The following is a 20804-nucleotide window of genomic DNA, read 5'->3' on the forward strand; positions in this document are numbered from 1 at the left end:
TGTGTCTGTCTATCCAGGCTATGCTTCAAGTTGCGGGAATTATCAATTGGGTCGTAGGTACATAGTTTCAAGCTATAAAATCTAGGAGCGAAAATGTCGTGACGTCTACCGAGTACATTTGACGGGGGATCGACAGGGCAGGGTTTCGGTGTCTGTCGGTGAGAAGAGTCATGATTACGACCACTGATTGGTACGTACCTTTCTCTCCAGGTGCCAGGCTGTATTTTTCTTTTGTGCCCTGTTTATTTCTACTCCCGAATGGATGGACAAATGTGCGTGCGTGCATGCGCCACATCGGAGAAGAGAGTGACCAACGGGATGAGCTGCCGGGGAGAAGTGGAATTGGTTCGATTTTCTAGTCTCGTTCGATCACCGCCAGTTGAGGAGCATCGGGAGCAAGAGGTAGAGAAAACATGGAGATTGTAACTGAGAAGAATGTATCTACCTGTCAATGAATAGGCATCTGATGAATTCAATTTCATGAGCAATAGATGAATTGCGTGTACAGTCTGACAGCTTCTGATACTGCTGCGCCACCGAGTTCGAGTTCCTGGCGTTCGTAAACCTTAAAGTGGAGACTACTTGACGGGCGGCAGCTCCTTCCTTGTCTTTTGTGCCTGCCCCTCCAAACCCAACGTCACAGGTCAGAAATTTCTCCTCCACATTTTTTTTCTCACCATCAACCAACCAACCACCACTCAAACCCGCATAATTTCAGGCCCAGACTTTTGAGACTTTGCCTCTGTTTGGAAGAAACCTGTCGACTTCTTTTTTGGGACTCGGACCCCCCTTCTTCTCTCACCTCCTCTTGAATCGAGAATAAAAAGCCTCGTCCTCCTTTCAACTTTTTTACTCCTTCTATCTTACTCACTTGCTTGCCTCGTCTGCAAACATTGAATCACCAACCAACCACCACCACATCAACAACACACCTCACTTACGAGTCCCCAACGCGCCCCCAACGCGCCCACAAGAGCTCCCTCTCAAGCTCTTTTAACCAACCCCATCGACTCGCCTTTGGTCTCTTCAAAGGCACCGCTCCCACCACGGCTCCTCCGGCCGTGAGCTTCGTCAGTGACAAAGATTTCAGCCTCCGCAAGCCTTCCCACATCATCAACGTCATCCCTCCTCCTGCTGCTGCCGGAATCGACGCCTAAGCTCCTCGACCTTCTCGTCTTGGACAACCCCCGACCCGAATCAACTCCCCCGCCGTCCTTGGACGACCACCAGCTGCCGCATAGGAGGATTCCAGAGGTTCTTCCTCTCACCGAGGAAGAGTCGAGGAGGCCTCGCCAGATCACTGAGGGATCAGTCTGCTACCGCTCTCGACCGCCCTAACACCAGCTCAACCCCCCACGGTTAAGCTACACTACTCTCAATCCTCGAGGAACACAAACGTCTCTCGTGCGACCCAACCACTCAACACCCTCTCTTCAATCCCACCCCAGTCGCAGACTACTTCTTGGGATATGGTTATGGCAACGGCTGTCCTCGACACCTACAACCACAATGTCAATCACCCTCATATCGCATTAAAGAGGCCCATCTACCAGGAACCTCTTGAGCAACATGGCGTGATTACCCCAAAGCAGCTTATTGGCGAGGCTCTCCACCAGCGTGTGGAGGCCATCGACCATGAGATGTGCGACCCTGGCGATGAAGACACCTTCTTCGTCGCGGACCTCGGCGAGGTCTACCGCCAGCACCTTCGCTGGAAGAAGAACCTGCCTCGCGTCCGCCCCTTCTATGGTGAGTCAAGGTTTTGTCAGGTATTAAAACACTGCTAACTTTTGCAGCCGTCAAGTGCAACCCCGACACCCAGATCATCAAGCTCCTCGCCGAGCTCGGCACCGGCTTCGATTGCGCCTCCAAGGCCGAGATCGAGCAGGTCCTTTCCCTGGGACTTAGCCCTGACCGCATCATCTACGCCCAGCCTTGCAAGACCAACTCGTACGTCCGTTACGTCAAGACTGCTGGCGTCAAGCAGATGACCTTTGACAACTCCGATGAGCTCTACAAGATCGCCAAGCTCTACCCCGGAGCCGAGCTCTTCCTCCGCATCATGACCGACGATAGCGAGAGCATGTGCCGCTTCAGCATGAAGTTTGGTGCCGCCATGGAGACCGCCGAGGGCCTGCTGGCTCTTGCCAAGCAGCTCGGTCTCAACGTTGTCGGTGTCAGCTTCCACGTCGGCTCCGGAGCCTCTGACCCTCTGGCTTTTTACAAGGCCGTCCGCGATGCTCACACCGTCTTCCAGCAGGCCCGTGAGCTTGGCTTCAACATGCGAACCCTCGATGTTGGAGGTGGTTTCTCCGGCGACACTTTTGAGACCATGGCTGAGGTCCTCCGTGAAGCCCTCGACGAGTTCTTCCCTCCTGGTTGCGGAGTCGACATCATGGCCGAGCCTGGCCGTTACTACGTCGCCACGGCCTTCACCATCGCCTGCAACATCATCGCTCGACGAACTGTTGAGGACCCCACCCTCGACGGCAAGGGGTACATGGTCTATGTCAACGACGGCGTCTACGGCAACTTTTCCAACATCGTCTTCGATCACCAGACCCCCGTCGCAAAGATCCTCCGTGCCTCTGGAAAGACCCTCTACGAGACGCCCTCTGCTCACCCAGTTCCCGCTGGTGAGGGTGTCGAGTACTCCATCTGGGGCCCGACCTGTGACGGCATCGACCGCGTCACCGAGAGCATCCGCTTCGACCCCATCCTCGACGTCGGTGACTGGCTCTACTTTGAGGACATGGGCGCCTATACCAAGTGCTCTGCCACTCAGTTTAATGGCTTCTCCAACGCTCACGACGTCATCTACATCTGCAGCGAGCCGGGTGCCAAGGCCCTTCTCGGCCTGTGATCTGTCGTATGGCAGTAGAACGGAAATCTAGGTGTTTAATCTGGGTGCAAGCTCGAATTTCTCCCTAGATCCATGTTTCATTCTTACTCCCGTTGGTCTCGGGAGGGCATTTTGTCGACGCTTTTTTTGTCCTTCACTCATGTGAAGCAGAGCTACAGTGCAGAGTGGCTGCATGCCACTAGAGCTAGAAATCAAGAACGCATCAGTTTATCAGAGAGCATCTTGATATAATACACATATCAATTGCCTATCGCCTCATTTTGTCTTGTCCAGCTGTGCAACATCCTTGACGTTGAGACATGCCGTACCATCTAATAAGGGGCAAGATCATGTCCGTATCGCATCTCACGCAAAACAGTTCCTCGTCCCTGGGTCGTTCCGTAATCTTTCACTAAACTCATACATGTGCCCCCATAACTCCAAAATCACCATAACCCTCATGCCGTGTTCGTGTTGAAGTAGCAAAGGCAAAATCCTTTTGCGCTCAACTCCCCGACTCCATGCCCGTTCCAGTGGCTAAAATGCCACTCACATTACAAGATCGTAACCGTCCCGAAAGTTCCTCAAGTCCTTGAACTTGACTCGAGTGAAAATCAAAGCCTCATAGTGTTTCCTCCCAAGAGAGGCACAGAAATCAAATCATCCTGTAGTCATCGAATTGCTTAGGAGCCGCGGAACAGGAACTGCATGTCCTGAGGGCTGAGCGAGTCCATCGCCTTGTCGTCAGCATTGACCGTCGAGTGGATCATGCTCGTCTTCTTTTCCTGGATCAGTACCATTCGGCTCTCGACCGAATCTTCGATGCACAGGCGGGTGATGGTACAGGGTCGAGTCTGTCCGATACGGTGGCATCGGTCAGCAGACTGCCACTCGGCGGCAGGATTCCACCATCTGCAGAAGTTAGTAGGTTATTCGGACAGCTATCAGGTTGAGATACTTACGGATCGACAATAAAGACTCGCGAAGCCTCAGTGAGGTTCAGGGCCACTCCACCAGCCTTGAGAGAGACGAGGAAGCACTCGACATCCACATTGTTCATGAAGTGCTCAATGGAGGCCTGGCGCTGAGCAGGCGTCATGCTTCCGTCCAGCATCACCGTAGTGATTCCAGCACGTCGAAGACGCCACTCAATGAGCTGGAGCATCGTGGTGAATTGAGAGAAAATGATGGACTTGTGTGAGGCATTGTCAGAGCGGAGCTTGTGAAGCTCATGGACGAGAAGTTCAATCTTGGACGACGAAGTCCAGTTCTCCATCTTGATTCGGTTGATGATCGAGTTCTTCTTGACAAGAGCCTCGTCCTGCTCAATCTCGGGTTGCTCAAGGTCGATCGACAGCGAGATGTGGCAACGAGGGCAATCAGGCTCAGCAGTAGACCGGACATAGCTACTGACGCAGGCTCTGCAAAAGTCATGCTTGCACCGACTGCGCACTGTGTCTTCAGCTGGCTCATCGCAGATACAGCAGATCAGCACGTTCTGGCCTCCTTCGGCATCCTTCTTCAGAATCAGATCAGGGTGGTCGGCAACCTGTCGCATCTGCATAATGAGACCAAAGATGTTGGCGTAGTTGTTGAGGAGAACACCCTGGGCGACGTAGGTGTCAAACTTGCGTTGACCGTTGGTCATGATGCTGTTGGCAAAGTCATTCTCCTCCTCACCAAAGAACTGTCGGTCGACGTAAATCTCCTTGACAGGGAGCTCCATCGAGTTGGTGTGATCCTTCTTGAGACGACGGAGCATGATGCGGTCAGTCATCAGACGAAGCTTGCCGAAGGCTTCTCGACCAGGTCCAATGTTGCCGTACTTTTGAATGGGGTTCAGCAGCTCTTGGTTGAAGACAGATACATGCTGCATTCCGGCGTGCCTACACTGAGAGCAGCGACTATCCGAATCCATGGACCATTCGAGAGTCGAACAAGGGCATTGCTTGCAAAGGTAGGATGCAAAGGGACGGATGTTGAGGAATCGAACCAGAGAGAAGAGTTCTCCGATTCGGTTCTGAAGGGGTGTACCAGACAGGCACCAGCGATATGTCGTCTTCAAGGCGAAGCAAGCCTTGGCTGTCATTGTGGTTCGCGTCTTGATGCAGTGCGCCTCATCCAAGATGATGCGATGAAAGTTGATCTTGTGGATCAGACTATCCATCTTGTGTGTTCCGTCCTTGCGGACGAATCCCTTCACCTGCTTGCGATACATAGATTCGAGACTGTTGTACGACATCATGAGAACATCGTATGCCTTGAGCTCCTTGACGGTCATTTTCTTGGACTTTTGGTTTGTGCCGTGAAAGACAAACGTCTTGAGTGTGCCGTCTGTGTATGACTTGATCTCCTGCTGCCATTGCATCAAAGCAACGGGAGGGACGAGGACGAGAGTAGGTTGCTTAGCAGGATAATCCGACATGATCAGGGAGACGGCCTGGATCGTCTTGCCTAGACCCATCTCATCACCAAGCAAACCCCCCTTCCACTCCGTCTTTTCCATTTCCATCATCCAGGCAAGACCTTCAAGCTGGAACGGCTTGAGCTGGCGTGAGATGGTTTGCGGCTGAGGTGCCTTTCCAGCCTTGAGGACAGGCATGTTCTCCAGCTCCTGCCACATCGTCTTCATCTCTGGATGGTGGGTTTCCAGACGATCTCGCTCCTTCTTAAGACGTCGGCTACTTCCCGTGGCTCTGTAAGCACGACGCGATCTGGAGATGGATTGAAGTGCCGCCGCATTCATGGCATTGATGTCGTTGGGATCCTCATCAGTATCGCTAATACTAAAGCCGGTAGGGGGATCCGTTGTGTCGTAATCGCTGTAGATTGTGATGGGGGAGTCGGCCGGAGCTGCCTGGGTAGGCTGTGGGGCCAAAGTCGAGGCCGGGGCCGGGGCCGGGACTGTGGCTGGAGCCAGTCTTCGGGGAGGGGCACGGGCTTGACGGCGTCGTGAGACCGGGACAAAATCATCTTCGCTAGAGAGGTCTGCAATCCCGTCTCTGTCACTAGCATCTTCGAGATCCGCGAAAGACGCATCGCCATCCGATTTCAAGCCCAGACCATACTCATCGTCCGAGCCGAGGCCAGCGGCCGCTGCAATCTCCGCATCCATGTTGATATCGGATTCGCCTTCGTCAGAGTCGGGAATGACTTTGCTCTTCTTTGATGGACGGCTGGTCTGGAGAGCGGAGCTGGTGGAGCTTCTGCCACGCTTGGCTGGTGCCTTCTGAGGAGCTGATGATACAACTAGGCCAGCAAGGTCACTGGTTCGTGTACTTCGGCGTGGAAGAGACGAAGTGGTGTACTGGGCCATATCTTCCTGCTGAAGACGACGAGCGAGCTGAGCGTCTCTGGAGTTGTCTGGAAAATCCTCATCATCATCAGAGTCTAGGATGATTCGATTGTCCTTGGTGCCTTTGTTCATCGCGTAAATGCTCTTTCGCGATGCTCGCTCGCGGTCTTGACCGGAAAGTCGAGAAGGACCTGGGACAACAACTTGAAAGTTCGAGGTGGACTTGAAAGAATCCGTGGCGGTAGGAGTTGGGCCTTTGCTTGTGGCAGGGGTGGAGTAGCCACTCTCAGAAGTGCCATCTCGAGGCGTTGGGGCTGACGAGGTGGATTCAATCTCGATAAAAGCCTTGCTTGGGCGACCACGTCTCTTCTTAGGAGGGGCGACATCCAAGGCAGAAGATTCGGCAGTCGATGATGCAATCTCAATTGCCTGTGTGCTCTTCCTTGGGCGGCCTCTGGGGCGTGGAACCGACGGGGCTTCTGCCTGAAGCTCAAAAACTGGAGTTGAGGCGGATGAGGCAGCCTGACTTCTAGTCGCAGCGCGAGTGATCCGGACTGATGAAGCAGACGCTTCTCGAGAGGCTAAATATTGTTAATAACCGCAAAACATGCGGAGGGATAGAGAAGAAGCCTACTGTTTGCCATTTCGGAGGCAGCGGGCGTACCCCGAATGGATGGGCGACCTCGAGGCATCTTGCCGACGAGGTTGATTCAGCTGGTCAAGTGGTGGTCGATGTGCAGGCTGGCGAACCAGCAGGGTTCCTTCTCAGAGGGCCGCCGACCAGCGTCAAGATGGCCAGCGAAAACGCTGAGAGAAGGGAAAAGAGGGAGAATCTTGACAAAAGCAGCAGAGAGTGTTTCCCTTCAATAGACAAAGAAGTTGAAGGTTAGGTGCTGCTGACGGGAGAGGGCTGGTGGTGGATGAATCCCTGTCTGTTTGCACTAATGCTGGTCGGAGATGCAGCAGGGAAGAGGGCGCAAAGGACAAACGATGACGGGACTGGGAGATGGGAAGGGAAGCAAACACCACCCAACAAACGAAATTCACCCGCTCATGCGTGAATGGGAAGATGCCCCTTTTCACTGCAGCCTTGATGGTAAAACGATGGTGCAAGGAAAATAAAGAGCGGGAGCTGGTCGAGGAGTTGCCACTGGGCCAGCTCCTTTTTTCTGGGGGCGCACCTTCCAAGAGCCAATTCACGTTCTCACAGTGTCGAGAGAATTGGTAACGCGAAGTCACGTGCGCGGGGAACTGCATTTTAATTGCACCTGGTGCCCCTCCTCCGCCTTGATCTAGGCCATTCATCACCACTCGGGTCACCTGACACCGTGCCAATTCCGCGAAGACGTACTCGCGCCTGTGCAAGACCAACGCCACTCGTCTAGGCAGCTTTGTTTCCTGCGCCAACTCTAATCAAGGCTCGATTTTCCATCCCCTTTGATGTCGGCCTTTGATATCGGCAGCTGGGTCTTTGTCGGCAAAAACTGAGAGATATTTTCGTCCCAGAATCAACATTTCTTTGCCGGACGACCCGTCGCCTTCATCATGTAAGCTCACCCCTGGTCCCTCTGGAATAGAAAGATTGCGACGTACTAATGCCATTCGCAGGGCGCGGCCCAGACAGACCCAGGCCAACAATCAAAATGGCCAAACTGCTCCAGCTGGCCAGGCTGCGCAGAATGGTCAAGCTGGTCAGAATGGCCAAAATGGCCAAAATGGACAGGCTGGTCAATTCGGACAGATCGGCCAGACTCAACCACCTACCCAGGCTCGGCCTACCAGAGCAAATCGTGCCGTATACGGGCCGTAAGTCTCCAGCGACACATTTTACCCAAGTGCATCTGCTAACATTTTCGCAGCCAATCTGCGCTAACTGATTTCCTTGCCGTGAGTTCGTAGCGATAGCCGTCAACCTGACATGCTAACCCGCCTTAGTCGCACAACATTTCTGCAAATCAGATTCGTGCAGATGCTGATGCTCGACGACGACAAGCAGCGGCCAGCAACACCGCGCAGAATGGAGATGAGGATGAAGATGGCGAATCCTCAGAGGCCCCTCTTTCCGCTAGCACTCGGCGACGCTCAGGCCGGAACGCCACCACTGAATCTACAAAGCGGAAGAGGGAGGAAGAAAAGAGGATCCAAAAGATCAAGGAAAGCAAATCCTTCAAGAGACGCAAGAAGAGAGTCGACGCTTCCGATGACGATGAACTCGCTCGGGCCATTTTTGAACAGACATCAGCTCCCCTTCCCGGCCAGATGGAAAACTGCGAGATCTGCGACAAGCGCTTCACTGTCACCCCCTACTCGGTTGCTGGCCCTAACGGCGGCCTCTTGTGTGCCCCTTGTGGTAGAAAGGTGGCCAAGGAACACCAGGATCAACCTAAGAAGAAGGCGAAGAAGCAGACAGGCGCCAGTGGTGTCGGAAGACGCCGTGCTATCCAGAGCCGCATTCTCGACGGCGATTTCGGCACCAAGAGTTTGGCGACGCTCTGTGTTCAGACCTTGGCCAAGAATGTCGATCTCGCAGACAGTCTTGGAGACCTTCCCGATCACTTGATCGACAAGATTGCGCGAATGTTTTCCAAGAGACGTCTGCTCAAGCCAGAGACTCTCCCTCTCTTTGTTCAACCCAACACAGAGAGCGTGCACATTTACGATGGCGCAAGACTCGGTGAGCAAGAGTACATTGGCATCTTTCAGGTCGCCCAGCAGCTGCGACACCTCAAGATTCGATGCGGCATCCAGTTCAAGGACGAGGTTATGGATTACCTCTTGTCTCGCGATATCGCTCTCGAATCTTTTTACCTCCACGGAGCAAACCTCTTGAGCGAAGACAAGTGGCACGAGTACCTTCGCGCCAAGGGTGAAACGCTGAGAGCCCTGCAAGTTTACTATACCGACAAACATTTTGGTGACGACACCATGGTGGTGCTGAAGGAGCACTGTCCCAACCTGAAGCGTCTCAAGGTTGAGAACAACCAAAAGTTTACCGATGTTGGCGTCAAGGCCATTGGAGATATATCCACACTTGAACATGTCGGTCTTCAGCTACAGAACAAGACTCACACGTCGGCGTACAATGAACTCGTCTCAAAGATTGGCACGAACCTTCGAACCCTATCGCTCAAGGTGGTTCCTGGAGTCGATGATGGTTTGCTACGGGCCATCCACCAACACTGCCGATCGCTCACCAAGCTTCGCATCACAGACAGTGAGGAAATGACGGACTTTGGCTTCGCTGACCTGTTCACTGACTGGGCCAACCCGCCTCTACACTACGTGGATTTCCAGAAGTGCCGACAGCTTGATGCGAGCCAGCCGCGAGAGAACCCAGACAAGCTTGGGCTGTGCAGTGACGGGTTCAAAGCCCTGATGACGCATTCTGGACAGAAGCTGCAGTATCTCAACGTGCATGCCTGTCGTCACATCACACGGGAGGCCTTCGAAGAGGTATTCCACCCAGATGCCCAATACCCAGAGCTGAAGGAGCTTGAAATCAGCTTCTGCGAAGAGGTGACGGACTTCATCTTGGGGTCCATTTTCCGTTCGTGTCCTAGCATTCGGGAGGTGAATGTGTTTGGATGCATGAAGGTGAAGAGCGTCAGAGTGCCTCGAGGAGTCATTCTGGTTGGAGTCCCCAACGCGCAGGGTATGATTGTCGAGGGTGAACATTGATGGCATGTATCGACATGAAGGATAACTATGCTTTGGTGTTGTGGCGTTCCCGGTAGAACGGATATTATCAGCACATCCGGTTAGCGATTACAGGATGGTCTTGGGCATTTGTCAAACATGATGCCTCTTGTTTTTGTATGATGTGTGTATGTATGTATGAAAGATGGACATGGTCTTAGACTCGGATGTCAGAATGTAGACGTACTGTCAGTCAGGCATATGATGCAGGATTGAAGTGGTCATAAGTGTTCATCATTGTATTATTTTGCATCATTCCTCCATGTCTTTGTGAGATCATGCAAGGATAGGCTCTTTCAAGGCCTACATCTTATTGCTCTCAACGTACTCCTTGTCCATGGCAACATAGTCGTTGAGCTTCCGCTCCAACTCCTCATCCGTCATGCTGTCCCGGCGCTTGGGGATCTCGTTACGCTTGGCCTTGTCCCCTCTCTTCCACGAGATACCACCCGCTGTGCAGGCATCGGTGTTCTGGAAGTAGCGCAGATGAGCGACGATATCCAGGCCAAGTGTACCGCCGTTGCAGGCGAGATTGGCAGAGCCTTCACAGACCTCGATGTCGTTGACGGAGTAGTCGATCTTGGTGGATGCTCCGCCGGCCAACCAGTACTCGGGCGATGTATGTCTGTAGCCAAAGACGATGGGAGGCAGACGAGGGACGGGATCACGGCCATGAGTTACGCGGAACTCGCCGCCGGCCTGGGAAGTGATGAATGCTGAAAGCTCGGCATTGCCTACACGAGGAGCACCAAAGGTGAAGATGTCAACTGCGGTTCCCTTGGACCTCAGGTCAGCACCACCCAGAGTTGCGACAGCACCGCCAAGGGAGTGGCCTGTGGCGATGACCTTGTAGGACGGGTTCTTCGCGCGGGCTTTGGCGATGGCATCCCTGGCACGCTGGGCAATCTCATCCCAGGCATTGCGGAAGCCCGTGTGGACTCCGCAGTCTTTGACGTAGGAACAGCCGGACTGGCCAAAGTCGACGTTTGTAAGCCAGTTGCGGATGTTGCTGCTGCCGCGGATAGAGAGAACAATCTCCTTGCGAATGTCGTCAGTAGAGACGTAGCCTCCGATGCCAGTACCTGTTCCACTGCTACGTGTCAGTTTAAAGCTTTGCGAGGGGAGAGGGGGGAGCTTACACGAAGGATGCTACGACGACTACGTTGTTGGCCTCGACGACTTTGCAGGCGCTGTCGCTGCAGGTTATTTTTTCGCCAGATGCCGTCTCGGAGTTGCAGTATGCTGCAGCACCATGCTGGATGTAAAACTTGAAGTTTTCATAGTCGAGCGTAGAGGCGGTGATGGCTGTGGAGTTTACTTGTTAGAGCGAGGTCTGTCTTTGGGGGGAGTGTTGGTAGGTTACCTCTCGTCTCCAAGGCGTCAGTGTACTCCTGAACAGAGGCTATAGGGCTGGCCGCAGCAAGCGTGACGACCGATAGGAGAGGCAGCAAGCGCATTTTAGCAGACGGGGGAGTTGGAGGTGAGGAAGTTGTCTACAAGGCCAGTATCAGGGAGCTCGGCTCAAGGGGTTGAAGGGAACTGGCTTCAACCGGCGCAGGGCGAAGGGGGGAGTAGATGATGACGAGATGCTTCTCAACTCATGCACTTCATGATGAACCGGGACGCCACGGCAACTTATATACTCGCCCACGACCATCGTCTTCATACCGCTCATCAACACCCAGCAACCCACTCAGGAAGCTAAGGCATACTTTTTTCAGCTCTAACCGCCGTAAAGAGGACACTCGTCGTCCTTCCTCCCCGCATTCTTGGCTCTTTCAACCCTTGCCTACCAGGGTTGAGGCCTTTTTTTTCTCTTGCTGTGAATGTTTTCCCGTCCGCGGACGGCGGTGGGTGGATAGCTTCTTCGATCCGCGGGCACACATCACACACCCCTACCGGACGAGCTTCCCAGATGGGTAATGATGATGGCGATGAGCCACGTGAGGCCCCCAGGGGTGGGCAGCCTTGCGGAGAGATGCAACCGGGGTGGGAACAAGGGTCGTCACATCTTTTGTTGAGGGTGTAGGAATCAGGATCCAGGGCTTTCTTCTTGTCCCCCTGTGACGAGTTGAAAGAAGTTCAGGTCTGGTGAATTGAGTGGTTGAAACAGTGTCAAATTGGCCCCTTCACGTCACTGTGATAAGACGGACCAGGGGGGGTTGAATAGCCGCCCAGGGGACAAGTCTTGTAGCCAACCATGTTTCGCACAAGCTCATCTCAACGTGATGCAACTGCCGAGCGGGACAGAAGAAAAGCGACGGCACGTACGGAACGCATCCCCTCTTTTTTCTTTGGTAGGCCGTTTCCCCCAAAGTAGATTTGTCCGGAGCTATTCGGATTTGAGGTGGTTTGGCCGGCATGAACTTATGGACAAGGTTGTATTTTGCGGGGAAGTTGTTGAGTGTTTGTATCCTTGATTTTTCTCTCGACTTTTTGTAGAAACTAATCTTTTAGTCGCAAGCCTAACGTGGTATTCAACTGTTGAAAACTAGATAGCATCGGATAACTCTTTCTCTTGTTCCGTCCGAGATGGTTATACTGATTGTTCTATCAACACCACCTTACCGTCCATCAGCCTTATATCTCACCTACCTATTACATCTCTTAATCGTACCATATCTAACCCACCATCTTACTTTTCATGCAAGACGGGCCGACGCATCACATAAGCCAAAAAATACTATTATTGAGTTGCTGAACTCAAGTGATGTGTGTGTGTGTGTGTGCCTGATGATCTGCGAGAAAAAGGAACCTGCATGCGCCACATTTGTCAACGAGCCGAGGGACAAGACGATTCTGCTTAGTCTTTTACACATTTGACTGAAGCCTGTGATGAGGGGTTGACTGCAGTCGTGATGGTGTTGACAAGGTGGCCATTCTGTCTCTCCGAGACTTCTACTTTGAGAGTCTCCCCCGAAGCAAGTAAACATGCATTCAGCTGGATTGAGTTTGCCCTGCTTATCCCATTTTCAACCCCTCTTTTGATTGTTCGGCCACTCAGAAACTGCCCGGAATCGGGCGGAGAAAAGGGCGTCATGTATGTCTTGTCTTGTACAACCCACGCTCAGACAAATTGTAAGCGGGATTGCTCGGCCTTTCCGCCTTGCTGATTGTAATTTCGACACCTGATTAGGTACGCAGCTCGGGCTGAATCCCGAGCTGAAAAGACATGACCATGTGAGAGGGTTCTTTTGGTTTATCGTGTTGATTTGTACAGACATGGCATCACACGAGGGGGAGTTTCACTAGTGAACAGATATGTCTGTCCCCAGCCTCGCCCTCTCTATTCCCTTTCGTAATCATACATCACATGTTTCTGCCGTTCCCCCCTGCCAAAGGTTTCTTATTGAGCAATGTGCTTGCGGCCCTTGAGCTTCCTCCTCCACAGGATCTTGCGTCCCGTCCTGCTCCGCGTCCTATAGAGGAATCCGTGTCTGCGCTTCTGGACCAGCCGGGTGGCGCCGTTCATGGTGTTTCGGGGACCGCAACGGATCTGCATGTCGCTCATGGCAGGGTGAGCTGAGATGGCGCTCGAGGGGACCAGGTCTGCTGAGGCGGCGGTCGAGGGGGTGAAGCTCGAGGGGAGGACTGTTCGGCGGACGGTGGAGGGGGTCAGGGAGGGTCGGAGGGGGACGAGGGTCGTGAAGGTCCTGCAGAGGTTAGTTGATGGTTCGGTGAATGAGGAGATGTGAGGGTTTACCTGGGCGATTGAGCCAGAGGAGAGGCCACAACGGGGCGCGCAAGGCGCGTGACAGAGCGGAACATTGTGTTCATTGCGATTGAGAGCGCGCAGTGTTGACTGTGGCTGGTGATGCAATGGACGGGGCGGAAGTGGTGATGTTTGAGGTTGGAGTTGAATGTTGAAATTTTGGGCCAAGCTCGGAATGATGCCGTTGCCGAGTGGGGCCGCCTACCCTAGACTTTTGATTCAAACTCACGAGGCTTCGTCCTTCCATGTAGGATCTATGATATTGACTCGATCTTTTAACCACAATGAATTCCTTTCTCAAATGCCCTCTATCTAAGGCTATTGTAGTTACTGTGTATATCCTAGGTCTTTAAACGCCCGCTGCAAAATCTCACGAATGACATCCTCCTTACGCTTGTTGTACTGCATGACATCCTCACCCTTCTCAGCACTCACAGCAGCAGCCTCCCTCTTTGTCCTCTCATACAACGCCCGATCCGTCTCATTACGTCTCAGCCAGTCGGCAAAGATCTTATGTCTTACCACCTCGGGCGAGTCAGGTCCCCAGACGTGCAGGTTTGTAGATATGGGCTCGTATCCGCAGAAGAAGCGGTGCTCGTGCCAATGAGGCTCCCTCACAAGAAACTGGAAGCCTGCTTCTTCGAGAGCGGGCGCGTAAGATGCCTCGTCTGTCACGTCTTTGACGACCAAGTCAATGTCGATAACAGCTTTGGCCGGAAGACCCGGGATGCTTGTTGAACCAACATGGTTGACAGAGACAGCTGTGCTGCCGAGAGCGGACTCGATGCGGGCTTTGAGCAGGTCAAAAGTAGCCGGCCATGAAGGGTCAGGCTCGACGATGGCCAGCGGAGGCTTTGATCTGCGGAACGCCACCCGCTGGAGCAGCGAAGGGTCGAATTCGGAATCTTTCAGCAGTTGCTCGACAGAGGGTGCCATGATGTGATTGGTCGCTCAGTGAGTAGCCGCCCGGTGTTGGTTGTTGGTTGAGATGTATCTTGGCTCAGGACAAGGGAGAGAGACCAAGACAGCGGCCTAGTTCGAGGCACGTTGTCTTATCTCTGGCATCAGCATCGAGCGCTTAAGAGGATTATATGATGTGTTGTGTTGATGTTGATCTCTAGATACATTCCTATTGTGTTCGGCAATGACTCACTTGCCGATACAAACAACTGCGGATGCATCTCGTACGAGTACAACGTCAGATCGGCACAACTTTGACCCACCACTACAAGACAAATACGATATCGAGTTTCTCAGCTTCCGTTTTCGTCTGCATCAATTATGTCTGATCGACAACAACCCCTGCAGACCTGAAGAGTTGCGAGCACAACCAACAACGTTTCTTCAGCCCCCCAAGTTTCAATTAATGCTGGTCTCTCTGAGGCGACCCCGAACCTTGAGACTTTGCCGAGTCTATTTTTGTTTCAACTCTTTACTTCGCCCTTCTTGGTCGAGTTTCAGGCCGCATCTCAGCTAGATCTGCTACCAACACAGAGTTGCAATGCTTTTTTCGAGCAAGAGTCTGACTGTGCTTATCACTATAGACGGCTCGATCCGACCCTTGAGTTTGTCAAATGGGAACACCATCATCGTGATAGCGTCGTTTCAACTTCAGTTGGTTCCGCGATTCCGTCTTTTACAGAACCAACAACGGGCGCCTAGTTGCAGGATAAGCTGATGGCAAGATGCATCGCGGGAATAGCCCGCTCCTGGCAACATCTGGCTCAAGTCTTGACTTGGGTGTTGTATTGGGAGATAACCACCATGGTGGGAAAACATAAAACGTAGAGCAAATCCAACTTTTGATCAGTCCAAACCTGCACATCTCAATCTCTTTTGTTACCCATTTTTTCTTATTTGCTTATCTTTTCTCTTTTCTCTTTCTCACTGTTACTTCCCTTCATCTATCATCATGGCTGGTCCTGTTGATATTACCTCTCAAGTCCCCCAAACTCCGCCTCAAAAGGCAACCAAGTCTCCCAACAACCTCGATCCCAAGGACAATGAACATCTTCTGGGCAAGTCCCCCGCCGACTCTGGCGTGTGGGACATGTCTGGGAACTCTGTGAGATCTCCGAGTCCGTCTACCCCTGGAAGGGTTGACGTCGAAGTTGACTCGGATGAAGAGGGTAGCTTTTGGCAAAGTGCCCAGAGTCTTGCAGCCCAGAAAAGCTTTCCCAAGAAGACTGTGGTTGAGGAAACTCCGGTCAAGGCTAAGAAGGCTGTTGATGCTGAGGTCATGCCCGAGGATCCGTTCGAGAATCCGCACAACAGGATCCTGTTTGACGCCATTGACAAGCTTCAGTCTTTTGGCTCGAGGGGTCTGAGAACCCCACAGGTATGAGGAATATTGACGATGCCATACGACCTCTACTAATATGATGTAGCTTGTCATTGTCGGCGGTCAATCATCGGGCAAGTCTTCACTCTTGCAAAGCTTGACCGGCATCCCATTCCCAGTTAACAGTGGCTGTTGCACCCGCTGGCCCACTCGCATCGTTTCTAGGCGTACGGGACCTGGTAGCAAAGACTCGTTCCGTATCACCATTGAACCACCCGATGTGAACGTTCCTGGCATGGAACCGGCCTCTGAAGACATCAGCAGCTATTCGCACCAAGGGAATACCCTGACCAAGGATGAGTTTGTCAAGACCATTGATGAAGTAAGTCAGTATTCCGATCTCATAGGATATAGCTAACACCAGCAGGTTTCTGATCGCATGGGAATCTCTCCCGGAACGGGTCGAGGTGCCAAGAACTTTGCTTCTGAGGTTTTCAAGATTGAGCTGTCCGGGCCAAACCGCTCATATTTCAGCATTCTGGATCTTCCTGGGACTTTCAACAACGCTATCAAGGTCAACGAACAGGATCCGTTCCAGGTGGAAACCATGACTGTCGAGTACATGAAGAATCCCGACAACATTGTCATGTAGGTTGGCCCAAGTCTTGAATTTGGACAGGACTGACTGTTATAGCTGTGTTTTGGATGCCCCGACCGACTTTGTCCGTCATGATGTTTTCACATTGGCTTCTAGATATGTATCTGACCAAGAACGCCTCGTGGGAGTTTTCACCAAGTGTGACATGATTCAGAATGAACCTGACGCCGCGGAAGAGGTATGTTTCTTCCCAGAGATTGTGTGCCTTTTCTAACATGGCTTATAGATTGTTGATATTGCCACTAGTGCCTCCTGGAGTGGCTCCGGTCATCTCCAAAAAGGCTGGTTTCTCGTCCGAAACCGTGCTGGCAAGGATGGAGACTCCTTTGATCTGAAGGCGGCCGAGGAGAGTCTCTTCAGTACAGCCCCTTGGGACAGGGCCCCCAAGAACCGCCTGGGATCTACCGCTTTGAAGACGTATCTTGGTCATGTTCTCAGCTCCAAGATTCGCGACTGTTTCCCTGAGTTGTGTGCTGAAATTGAGTCGACACTGAATCTGAAGGTTGCAGAAAAGCACAGCTTGGGCGAGCCTCGGGACACTCACGCCGCCAAGCAACAGTACGCCATGAAAACTGTCGACAAGTTCAAGGCAATGGCCGATTTGGCACTGGATCGCCCTGAAGAGCTGCCCGGAGATGTTGCACCACTACTCTGGGAAGTGAGCGAGCTTAACCAAAACTTTGATGACTATATGAGGATTCGCGGAGGCAAATGGGAACTTGCGAATGCCGGCGTCGATCCCTTTTCCTTGATAGCTGAGCATTTAGGCCAAGAGCCCAAGAAATCGTCGGCTTCGCACGTGGTTCCCAAGTTGTCTGCTAGCCTGGATAAGAAGTTTCCCAACTGCTCTGTCGTCCATGACTCTGGAGACCTCTTGAAAGCCATTGAGGCGCAGCTCGCCAAGTACCAGGCCGCTCAACTGCCAGGAATCATCAACCCGGTCGTTTATCCCAAGATGTATCAGATGCAGGTGGAGAAGTGGGAGAAGATCACACACAGGCACCTGTTTCTCGTGCGTGAGGCAATTCAACGCTGCTACATGTCCATCCTAGACTTTGTCTGCCCTTCTCATGGCGAGACAAACACGCTTCGGAAGGAACTGGAGAATGTCCTGGAGAGGATCCTAACCGAGTCCTACGAGGCGGCCGAGGCGCACCGCGAGGGTGTGTGCGGAAACGAGACCAAGTGCAAGGTACTCCAGACGACGGCACCCCGATTCGGCGAGCAGGTCCTCGGGTGGCGGCAGTTGAGGTTCTTTACGGCCATGCGGGCTGCCCAGACAGCTGACCAAAACGAGGCTGAGAATCTCGTAGCGTTTGTCAACTACTTTCAGCTTGCGCACCCGAGTCTCCAGAAGAACATGGTCAACGATGTACACGACGTCTTGAAGGTGTACTACGAGGTATGGTTATTGCGCTACTGGTCAGGTATTTTTCTAACTTTGTTCTTTTCAGATCGCCTTGGATGCGTTTATTCGGAACAGGATCCAGTCAGTCTTCCATGGCTTTGTTAACAATGAGGATGGCCCGATAAAGGCGCTCAACACCGAATGGGTAATGAGATTGGGTCAGGAGGAGCTTGATGCCCTGTGCAGGGAGGACGAGAGGATTATTGAGAGGCGGAGCGTGCTTGGGAGTGAGATCGACAGGCTGCGGGGGGCTTTGGCCATTGTTGACAAGGCGAGGCAGCAGACGGCTGGGCTGGAGAAGTATTAAGGAGTTTTGGGGGATTGGGATATACGAGGAATTGTTATGGATGTATGATTGTGTATTTCGAGCATGGTGTGATGTATGATTATGTTGATGGTCTTGAGGTACTCAAACAGTCTCTACTGAACCATTCTCACTGCACTCCCTATAGTTGTTAAGCGTCCAGCCCCTTTCCCTGATGGTCTTTTCATTGCTTTCGATGTATTCTTAAGTCTCTTTAATTAGGCTATAACTGCTCTTAGATGCTCAGGCTGGAGACTAACAGGAGTGTAGTAGATGAGATTGGTTCAACCATAGGCGGAACTCCTAGACAGAACTTTTGTGAACCCTCATACCATGGTTTACTTGCTTAAGGAATCATTTAGCTGCCCATTGAAGAGGCGTGGTCTAATAGATGACTTGAACGTGTTCATACTCAGGTAATTGAGATCTAATATCGGTCCTGCAAAAGGACGAGATATTGGCCATTTTCGGTTAGGGATACTCAAGAATGGTTATTCAATTACAGATGATATAGATAAACGACGCTTGTTCCTTCTTGTACAATCTTGCCGTTCCTCATGATTCATTACACACATTTTACACATCTTAAACCCTGGCGGCATTCTCATCAGTGCTTCCACTCCGGACGCTGCTCTTCTCGTGGGGAGCAGCAGCCTTCTTTCGCCTCATGATCATGAAAGCAATAGCTCCAACAATAGCTACAACACCGAGCGTAACCATGGCACCGATAACACCGGCAACAGCGTTGGACATGCCTCCCTTGTTTCCATCCTTTTCATCCTCGGTCTCGGCGGATTCATCGTCGTCGTCGGTTTCGTAGGCTGCACAGAAATCTTCCTTTGCGCCGCACTGGGTGCACCAATCTCCCACGTCAGTGATGGAGCGCTCTTCCATCTCGCTGACAAACTCGGTCCAGGGGAGAGAATCGTCGTTTGTACCGAAGAGAGGGAACGTCTCGAGCTCGCCAAAGGTGCTGTTGCGGAAGAGCCAGCGCACACGGAGGTCCTTCTCAGGATTAGAGGGGAACGAGGATGCGTTGGATTCGGTAAAGAGCTCAAAGGCCATGGTGGAGGCATAGTCAGGAAGACCGTGGAATGCAGGGTCTTCGTCGAGGAGACCTGCAAGACCGAAAAAGGCGAGGAAGGTATCGTAGCTACCGGCAAAGAGGGAGAACTTGAGCTTTCCTTCAGAAGTGACGGTCTCGTTGAGCTGGGTAAGGATGGCGCCAGAGAGGGTCTCGGCGCCAATGGCTCGGGCCTTGTCGGAGGCGTTCCAGTTCTGGCCGAGCTCAGCAGAGTCGGCAAGGACTCGAAGCTGGAAGAGGTCCTCATCTGAGACGTTGCGAGCAGGAGAAGTAGCGTTGTGAATGCGTGCAACGTTGACGAGATCAAAGATGTTGTAGGCGTTCTTGTACGTCATGTTCTCAGGCTTAAGGTTATACACTCCATCCGAGAGAACGTCGTAGAAACCTTCATAAAACTCCTTGGTATCCTCCGTGCGCTGAGCAAACACCTCGCTGTCCATAAAGGCCTTAGATGCCTTGACATACTTGGGGCACGCATCATCACCCTTGATCCAGATGGTATCGGGCGAATTGTCGCTGATGGAGTGCAGCCGAACATACTGATACCCATCAAGAGGCGCCTGACTCTGAGAACCATTGTTGAGAGTCTGCGAAGCAATCTCGGGATCAAGATCAGCCAGAGGAGGGTAGAGGCCCTGCAAAAACGCAGTGGCAGTGTTCATGAGGATGCCCTGATCGGGAGCGCTGGCATAAACCTGCGCGGGCTTGTATTCATCCTCTGAGATGCCGAGGATCTGATAAGTCGACTCGGATGAGAGGTAGCGACTTCGGTAGTCGCTGCCTACTTGGAAGTTTTGCTCTGCGCCGAGGGGAGTGAGGGCTTGAGCGCCATACCACTTTGTGGTTCCTATGTGTGTTAGTCCGAGTTCAAGAGAGATGGAGGGAAACATACGATCTCCATGACGGCTAAAGACGACGACGCCGTGGATAGTCTCAGCCGCAGCAGTGCCAAAGAGAAATCCAAGAGAAAGGGCCTTAGAATACATGATGAGCGTTAAAATAGGTATCACAGGCTTCGGAGCATCGGTCACAGAGAGAAAACACCAGCCGATGGACCGAAGAGTGGGAAGACGAGCCAGATATTTATGCTTGGAGACAACCTTATACCCTAGCTCCAACCCAAAACTGACTAATGATTATCTTTCTGTAAATCACTCACGCCCTTCTAGATCAGCAGTGGCCAATGCAGAGAGTCTGACCGGTTGGTGTGATATCCATCGCATGGCATGGTTTGGGAAGCTCCATACAAAAGATCCTAGCTAGAAAGCTTCCCAACCCCGCCTTCAAAAAATGGCCGTGTTACGTCCACTTAGACGAATGATATGAGAATGCCAAGGACCGGGTTCCGCAGTGATGGTGCCCGGTCTCGAAAAAGCTTCCAGATTGAGAATCTTTTTCGCCCTTGATGGATCGAGTCGAGGTCTTTGCAAGAGTGGGGGTTTTGGTGATGGAGCCGAGGGTCAATCAAGATAAGCATGGAGTTGATGATAACGACTTGGCCTCGGAGATGCCCATCTCCGGTAA

General features: G+C 52.4%; 7 protein-coding genes across 7 annotated transcripts; 3 read left to right on the forward strand and 4 right to left on the reverse strand.

Annotated features, from left to right (window-relative positions):
- Positions 1 to 882: 882 nt before the first annotated feature.
- NECHADRAFT_63797 (uncharacterized protein) lies at positions 883 to 3116 on the forward strand. The gene is made up of 2 exons (XM_003050156.1): positions 883 to 1749; positions 1797 to 3116. The coding sequence occupies exons 1-2, from the start codon at positions 1470 to 1472 to the stop codon at positions 2861 to 2863; spliced, it is 1347 nt and encodes a 448-aa protein (XP_003050202.1). The 5' UTR covers positions 883 to 1469; the 3' UTR covers positions 2864 to 3116.
- On the reverse strand, positions 3096 to 6829 carry CHR2127 (uncharacterized protein; the record flags this gene model as incomplete). Its single annotated transcript, XM_003050559.1, has 3 exons — positions 3096 to 3754; positions 3805 to 6718; positions 6772 to 6829. The coding sequence occupies 3 exons, from the start codon at positions 6827 to 6829 to the stop codon at positions 3526 to 3528; spliced, it is 3201 nt and encodes a 1066-aa protein (XP_003050605.1). The 3' UTR covers positions 3096 to 3525.
- Positions 6830 to 7780: 951 nt separating this feature from the next.
- NECHADRAFT_85090 (uncharacterized protein) lies at positions 7781 to 9815 on the forward strand (the record flags this gene model as incomplete). Its single annotated transcript, XM_003050157.1, has 4 exons — positions 7781 to 7828; positions 7861 to 7943; positions 7997 to 8024; positions 8073 to 9815. 4 exons carry the CDS (start codon positions 7781 to 7783, stop codon positions 9813 to 9815), a joined length of 1902 nt encoding a protein of 633 aa, XP_003050203.1.
- Positions 9816 to 10136: 321 nt separating this feature from the next.
- Positions 10137 to 11290, reverse strand: NECHADRAFT_49364 (uncharacterized protein; the record flags this gene model as incomplete). The annotated part of the gene is made up of 3 exons (XM_003050560.1): positions 10137 to 10923; positions 10973 to 11138; positions 11197 to 11290. 3 exons carry the CDS (start codon positions 11288 to 11290, stop codon positions 10137 to 10139), a joined length of 1047 nt encoding a protein of 348 aa, XP_003050606.1.
- A 2517-nt stretch (positions 11291 to 13807) lies between these two features.
- NECHADRAFT_102845 (uncharacterized protein) lies at positions 13808 to 14633 on the reverse strand. The gene has a single exon (XM_003050561.1). It carries the CDS (start codon positions 14479 to 14481, stop codon positions 13873 to 13875), a length of 609 nt encoding a protein of 202 aa, XP_003050607.1. The 5' UTR covers positions 14482 to 14633; the 3' UTR covers positions 13808 to 13872.
- An 824-nt stretch (positions 14634 to 15457) lies between these two features.
- Positions 15458 to 18300, forward strand: NECHADRAFT_72072 (uncharacterized protein; the record flags this gene model as incomplete). Its single annotated transcript, XM_003050158.1, has 7 exons — positions 15458 to 15655; positions 15731 to 15883; positions 15933 to 16208; positions 16254 to 16474; positions 16521 to 16662; positions 16711 to 17886; positions 17939 to 18300. 7 exons carry the CDS (start codon positions 15458 to 15460, stop codon positions 18197 to 18199), a joined length of 2427 nt encoding a protein of 808 aa, XP_003050204.1. The 3' UTR covers positions 18200 to 18300.
- A 481-nt stretch (positions 18301 to 18781) lies between these two features.
- Positions 18782 to 20266, reverse strand: NECHADRAFT_96413 (uncharacterized protein; the record flags this gene model as incomplete). Its single annotated transcript, XM_003050562.1, has 3 exons — positions 18782 to 18894; positions 18931 to 20127; positions 20173 to 20266. 3 exons carry the CDS (start codon positions 20264 to 20266, stop codon positions 18782 to 18784), a joined length of 1404 nt encoding a protein of 467 aa, XP_003050608.1.
- Between the last annotated feature and the right edge of the window lie 538 nt (positions 20267 to 20804).

Source organism: Fusarium vanettenii (genome assembly GCF_000151355.1).
Source record: "Fusarium vanettenii 77-13-4 chromosome 9 genomic scaffold NECHAsca_6_chr9_2_0, whole genome shotgun sequence".
Lineage (NCBI taxonomy): Eukaryota > Fungi > Ascomycota > Sordariomycetes > Hypocreales > Nectriaceae > Fusarium > Fusarium vanettenii.

What these genes read in the sequence shown, in the direction of transcription:
- NECHADRAFT_63797 (XM_003050156.1), top strand. Translation starts at nt 1,470, where the DNA reads ATGGTTATGGCAACGGCTGTCCTCGACACCTACAACCACAATGTCAAT. An exon ending in TCGCGTCCGCCCCTTCTATG is followed by an intron (nt 1,750 to 1,796) that starts GTGAGTCAAGGT and finishes TAACTTTTGCAG; the next exon opens with CCGTCAAGTGCAACCCCGAC.
- NECHADRAFT_102845 (XM_003050561.1), bottom strand. Translation starts at nt 14,481, where the DNA reads ATGGCACCCTCTGTCGAGCAACTGCTGAAAGATTCCGAATTCGACCCT.